The sequence below is a fragment of the Quercus lobata genome, chromosome 10 (genome assembly GCF_001633185.2).
Source record: "Quercus lobata isolate SW786 chromosome 10, ValleyOak3.0 Primary Assembly, whole genome shotgun sequence".
In the NCBI taxonomy this organism is placed as follows: domain Eukaryota; kingdom Viridiplantae; phylum Streptophyta; class Magnoliopsida; order Fagales; family Fagaceae; genus Quercus; species Quercus lobata.
Genome location: NC_044913.1, coordinates 54,737,869 through 54,745,353, shown reverse-complemented (window position 1 = coordinate 54,745,353; position 7,485 = coordinate 54,737,869). Strand labels below are relative to the sequence as shown.

Sequence of the window (7,485 nt, the reverse complement as noted above, 5' to 3'; positions counted from 1 at the left end):
TCATTTGGGTGAGATTGAAGCCTCGCATAAATTAATGAAGTCTCATTTGACCTATCAACCATTATAACTCTAAAGAATACCATAATAAAAACTAAGCATAAATTAGTACTTACCCTTTGCAAGTCAAGAGGCTACACATACAATCTAATGTACATCATTACTCAACAATGTATGCAAATGAAATTTGAAATATCCATTTGGTGTTACAATTTGATAGTATGTAGGTTTCAAGAAAAATTATGTAGTAGTGGAAAATTAAACAACAATACTATTTAACTACTTAGATTTATCACGATATGAGGAGAACATGAATGCATTATGGACCCCTTTGTTCATGGCCTATACAAAATTTAAAATGTTGAAATTAAGAAGAAATAGATTTCTAAATATATAAATAGAATAGTTTTTGTTAGAAGCCAATCACTACACATGAGGAGAGAAAAAAAAAATGAAAAGATAACATATCAAGTCTAAAAGGAACTTCATTGAACAAATGTCATGTTGTACAAAAATAACATATATAGAACAACTAAATAGGTGAATCCAAAGCAACCCAAAGCAAGAATTTAAAGAAAAACACATATAATAAAATTAACAATTAAAGAGAGAGAAAAAAAATTAAATCACAAAACTAAATCGCATCAACTCAATATAAAGTTCTAAAGAACACAACAATTTATAAATCTAAAGCAGAGATGCAAGAAAAATAAAAAATCCACCAAAAAATTGAGAGAGAGAGAGAGAGAGAGAGAGAGAGAGAGAGAGAGAGAGAGAGAGAGAGAGAGAGCATTTTTTTTGTAAGGGAAAAGTATGTAAATAATGGAATAGAGAATGACAAATTTATAGTACGAGGGGGTGAATAAGAAATGACAAAAAAAAATAATAATAAAGATAAAGGAAAAGATGAAGAATGATATTAAGGTACAAGGTAGTGGGGAGATGAAAAGGTAAGGTAGAGGGTAGTGAGGAGATTAAAAGTGATATTAAGGTAGAGGATAGTGTAGAGATGAAAAGGTAAGGGATAGAGAAAGGTAGGGGAAAGTGCAACTATTTAAAAAAATGAGTAAATGTTAAAAAAATTATAAGAAAATTGGAAAGAAAAATGATAATGACGCGGTTCAATTGGAGCGTAGTAACAATAAATGTCATACTTTAGCTTATATATATATTTAGTAATTTTACCTCTTTTTATTAAGTTTTTTTTTTTTTTTTTTAATTGTTACTCAATAGATCATAGTAACTTCTTTTTATTATTGTATAAAATATGGGCTACTCTTGATAATTAGACTAAAATTTATTATCTACAAAATAGATTACCTTTTAAAAATAGACAAACCTTATGAAAAACTTGAGCTCAGTTATTATCTTACATATTATAACCCAAGTCTGACCATTCCCATATGTAAATTAAAGCCAAAACTCTCTTCCTCCTCCCCACATATAGATGATACTTCTAAAAAATTTCTCATGAAATCATATATTCATTTTTCCTCAATTTTAATTCAATACGCTTTTGTCTATTAATAGTGTTCTATGCAATTTATGCATACAAATTCTCTTTGTCATCGACCAATGCAACATTTCAAATATATATATAAATCTTGAGATCCCTGAGATTGATGAAATAACTAACAAATGCATATTTCTAAAATTTATAATAACAAAAGGTCTAATAAATAGCATATACTATCTCACAAAATGCCATTTACTTGATATTTTCCCTAAAAAAAATTAAATGATAGGAATGATAAAAAAACATGATCCTATACAAGAAATACCAAAAATGCATGCAAAAATATTTTCATAGGAGGATTTATCTTTAAAGAATATGAAGACAATAGTAAAGATAAAATGCATTGAATGAGATCCTACGAAATAGGTTTGTTAATCATTTCAAATTTTATTCATCATTTACATAAAAATATAATAATACATCATGTTATTTACTTAAAAAAAAAATACATATTAATTTCAAATTGGTAGGAAGATGCCAACTGCTATAAGGTATTGCAACAATAAGTAACATTGATGTAACAATGGGTTGGTATTATATTTCATGTGTGCTTTGTGAAAGGAATGCCAAAACATAAGTAGGATCATTTTGGTATGCAAAATGTGAAACAAAAACAAATCTTCATATCCCAAGGTTAGAGGCACTCAAATTAACTACATACTCTCCAAATATTTATAATATATTCATCTCACTATAACTATATAAATATATATATATATATATATATAATTGCAAACTACTTCAAATATAAGATTCAAATTGGAGTTTTTGATGCAACTGACAAAACAACTTTTGTGATATTTGATCGAGATGCCAAGAAAATCCTAAATAAATCTACAAGAGATCTTGTTGAAAAACAAATTAAGCTATAACTTCTTTAAATTATTGTAACACTATTGATATTGGAGAAGGAATCCTACATGATTTGGAAAAAAAAAAAAAAAAAAAAAAAGATTTTCCTATTGAATGAATTCAATCTAAAGGATGGTTTTGAAAATTACATAGTTACTAAGATTTTCAAAGCACCTTCAAATGACAAAAAAAGTATAAAAGAAAAAATATATATACAGGATCCAATATGCTATATTAATTCTTTTTGCTGCACTATTCCAAAATTAACAAAAAAAATAAAAAATATTTACAAAAAAATTGTCACATCATTAAAATTTAAGATGAATGCAAATACCTACTAAAAATATTAGTGATAAAGTCCAAACTTTGTAAGATCCAATCAAGAATCTCCTAGTGCCAATTCATTAGTGATTAACACAAATGATGCAACAAAAGGAAAAAAAGTGATGAAAGCTCAAAAATTGAACAAATATGGAGGGACTAAACTTCAAACATTGCAGATGAAAAAACAGATAATGATAATATACCCCTCAACAAGCTTTACAAGCGTCACCATATCGCAATAACAAAGCATTGAAGAAACAAATAAAAAACAAACAAAAATATTTCGTAATGAAACTTTTTATTACAGCACATAATAAAAATCAGTAATATAGAATGAATTAATATGCTTTTATTTATTTTTATTATACAATATTAATCAAAAGTTATTTTAATTATTGCTCATTATTTGAACAAAATAATTATAATAGATATGTGTGTGAAATTTATAATTGTTACTTTCTATGATGAACTCATTACCACAAAGTTTTATAACAAATATGCTATAATATATGTATAACATTTTCCAAAAGAAAAATTTACATAAAACATTACAACATTATTCGTGACAACTTACTATAGTAAGATAGAATTTTAGGGGGATAAAATCTAAATTCTAAAATTTCAAGATATAAAATTTAAACATCCCGAAACTTTAGGAGTGTAGTTTACAATTTAGACAAAACAAAACAAAAAACACGCACACACAATAAAGATACACCACAAATTCCACTAAAAAGTCATATTAACTTACATTTTGATATTTTCAATTGGAGGCATACAAATTCAAATTCCACGTCACTATGGCATTAAAATAAAAAAATAAAATAAAAACACCAACAATGCACATATCTAAAATCAACAATTAGTAATTAACCAAACCAACTAATTTTTAAACTAAGAGAGATGTCCTCAGTCTCTGCCTGTGGGTTCAAGTAAAGCTGTGAAGGCCTTCTAGACGATCCTTAACAGAGTCATTCAGATCGCTCCACCACTGTCTAGTGCACTCAATCTTGATCAAACTCAGTGCATTTTCCTTACTGATTGGTAATTCCTTTAGCTTGGGACACGTCATGATCTTCATAATCTCAAAAGACAGCCATTCGAACGAGTTATCCTCGCATAATCTGAACAATTCTGGTAGGTTGACGAGTTCCATGTTCTTCAATTTGGAAAAGGCACCAGTTTGAACTACGCTTCCAACTTCAATTACCTCTTTAAGCTCGGAACAATCCTCAGCTTTCAAATCTTGCAAGTTACAGAGTGGCTGGATCATATATTCTGGGAAAAGGCAATTTAGTTTTGGACAGCTTTTCAGTGTCAGAGTCGTGAGACTATTGAGGCTTGTTGAGTCAATTAAGCCTTTGCAGATACTCACCAGTTTTGGTAGGTTGCTGAGTTCCATATTCTCCAATTTGGAGAACGCTTGAACTGTCCTTCCAACTACAATTAACTTTTTAAGCTCAGAAGAATCCTCAACTTTCAAATCTTGCAAGTGACAGAGTGGCTGGATCATTTTTTCTGGGAAAAGGCTATTTAGATTTGGACAGCTTTTCACTGTCAAGGTCTTGAGTCTATTGAGGCTTGAGGGGTCAATTGAGCCTTTGCAGATACTCACCAGTTTTGGGAGGTTGATTAGGTGTAGATTTAGCAAGAGTTTGAATGTGACACCAGTTGTTATGGTACCATGCTTTTCATTTCATTGCATTCTTTAATTGTACAAACTTCCACCAAATTCAACTCTTCAGCGCTAAATATTGATAGGTTCTCACTATCATGGCCAAATAATTCCAAAGTAGTAACTAGATTGAATAGCTTTGAAAGTTCAACAGAAATCACTTCTCCTCCAGAAATTCTTAAATGCCGTTCATCTTTGTATCCAAAAAAATCAAATTGAAGAAAATTTTCTGTCTTGTGATTTCCAACTTGGATTCTAAATGATTTAAGGCAATTACCTCCCCGCCTTCTTAACATGCAGTTCTGAATGAAAGTTTGGAAGCAAACTAGTGTTGGAAAGTAGAAACAGAGACTTGTCAATTCCTTTAGGGTAGCAACTTCTGTAGCAACTCTATCCACAATCTGGTTCCAAATTTGGTTTTTGAAGTCAACGTCGATGCTCAACTCTTGTAATGAAGAAAGGTTTTCAATTACTCTAGAAGGAATCATCTCTGTTCGTTGGCCATTGATGTGGTTGGCATAACCAAAATTCTGCTCCTTAAATGAAACTCTCAAGCACTTCAAGCCAGTCATTTGTGCAAGCACTGTAGGCAAGCTGAGAATTCCAGTGCCTCGGAGATCAAGGATTTCAAGACTCTTCAGTTTTCCAAACTGGGAAGGTAGCTCCACCAATTGAACACAATTGTTTAGGTATAATACCCTTAGGTTTATCAAACTAGAAATAGATGGTGGCAGTGATGTGATTCTCGTATCATACAAATCCAAAACACAAAGTTCACGCATGTATTTAAAGAACAAATCTGGAATATTAGTCAAGCTTGGATTTTTCTGGAGAAACAATGTTGAGATTTCGCTACAAGCAGGCGTATCAGGTAGAGTAAATGACATCTGGCGGATCAATGAGACCCTTTTCACATCTTCCCATTGCTGTTCTTCTATTTCACCTTTGGCTACCAAAAATTTCGAATTATTTTCTCTGTTGTATGCGAGCTTAAGATATATTTGTTGGAGAAATTGGGGCATCTTAAAGTGCCCCGCTTTCCTGCACCTTTCCACCAAATATTTACTTTCAAATTCAGTCACTATTTCATGTCCTTCGTCTCGGGCAGGTCTAAGCTTTTTAGCGTTTTTAGCAATCAATCGTTCTCCTATCCAGCACTCAATCAGGTACTCCTGGTAAAGTTCAGAGTCAGGAGGGAAAATTGCCGAATGCAATAGGCAAGGCTGCCGATCTTTAGATAGACTGTCATATATAAGTTCAACAGCTTTGTAAAACTCTTCCATTTCTTCCAATATTTTCTTGCTTGGTGTCCGCATTCTGTTCAATAAAGATTTCCATGTACCATGATCTTCCACATTTCTAAACCTAACTGCTATTAACTTAATAAAATGTGGCACCCCGCTGCAGAAGTCGAGTAATTTCTTTCCAATTATCTTACACTTACGTTGATCTATTATATCTCCCACTATTTCTCGAAACAATTTTTTGGCATCAACCTCCGATAATCCCTTAATTTCGATTTCTTCATCCGTAAACTCACAAAAACTTCTGTCTCTACATGCAAAAACCACTCGTCCATGAATATGTTTGTCGACGTGAATGCCAACTTTTTTCAAATTAATTTTCGAGGAAACTTGGTCAAGAAGTAACAGATGCTTCTTGTTAGCTAGTGCTATGGATATTATGTCTGCCATGATAGAACTGCTAAGGTGACCTTGCACTTGTAGATTTAACTGCTCTACAATTTTCTTTTGTATCCCTTCCACGATCTCCATCTCTGGTACTGGTAGAGTAACATAGAAGACAATTTCAAATAGCTCACCAACTCTGTCATTCAGGTGTTCCATTACCGTTGTTTTTCCCATTCCTGGTAGTCCAAATACGCCAATTGTCTTCAATTTATCATTTTTTAGACACATTATTAGTCTTTCTACGTGTTCATCAAGAGATGGCATATCATTTATCTTCATTGGATGCTTCTTTATGACTGAGACGGATGGCCTTGGTTCCATTTTAGTAAATTTCTTCTCTTCTTCTCGTAGAAGTATTATCTCACCCGTCATTGTAACTATATCTTTGCCAAGTTTTAACAAAGAACGAAATGGATAGAATCCGCATAAACGTCTGCTAGTATTATCATATCTATTCCTCAGATCTTGAATTTTATCTTTCATCTTTTGCACTTCAGTAAGCCATCCGGAGCATTGACTTGTCATTTCCATTGTTGGGTTTCTCTCTTTCTCATTTATTACATCTTTCTCTATATCACAAAGTCGTTTTTCTTCCGTTTTAAGTTTGTCAAAATTTTTGCTGAGATTTCTCACATAATCACATTTACTCTTCAAATAACTTACCATTCCGTGCCCATATTGTGCTGCCACTGGCACGATATTCCCAATTGCTCCTGTTTGCTCCAACATCCTGCATAAGTTTTATAAAAGGAATATAAGAGTGGTCTCATTATAATAATAAAATAAAAAATTCGTGAAATGAAGCCCCCACTTGCTATTAAAATTATGACTTCCGAGAGTTGAAAATTTGTACAAACTAGTCGGAAACCCGTGCAATGCACGGGAACTTACCTATTTATAATAGACTAAAATAATTTTATAAAATTTTAAATTGATTATGAAACTATACTATTGGGTGAATTGCTCCTAATTTTTTGAGTTACAATTTGATGAATAAGCCAAATTTAGATATTGAAAAAAAATAACTAAAAAGTTCTGATATTAAAACGTTCGAAAGGGGAAAAAAATCGGAAAATTTACTGGCACTGCCTAGAAATTATTGAAACAAAACAAAATATATATGACTACCAAATAGAGAAATATAAGAGAAAGATAGGTTACCTTCAAGAGAATAATCCATAGTTATAATAGTTGAAATTTGCTAAACTGTTTCAAATATAGCAAAAAATTGAACCCAAAAATTTAGATGGTCAAACTTTCAAAAGACAATAAAATTAAAAATCAAAACATTCAGAACCTACAAATTATAAAAACAAAACAAAAAAAAAAAGTCATTATTGCGAAACAATTTCAGTAAAGATGGAAAGCTTTTCTAAGTTTTTTTTATCCAATTCTTCCTAATTGATGAAAAATTTGGTTCAAACATTGTC

The 7,485-nt window shown here is 31.3% G+C and overlaps 1 protein-coding gene across 1 annotated transcript; it reads right to left on the bottom strand.

Moving 5' to 3' along the window:
• Window positions 1-4,363: 4,363 nt before the first annotated feature.
• LOC115964996 (disease resistance protein SUMM2-like) lies at window positions 4,364-6,784 on the bottom strand. The gene has a single exon (XM_031084210.1). It carries the CDS (start codon window positions 6,782-6,784, stop codon window positions 4,364-4,366), a length of 2,421 nt encoding a protein of 806 aa, XP_030940070.1.
• Between the last annotated feature and the right edge of the window lie 701 nt (window positions 6,785-7,485).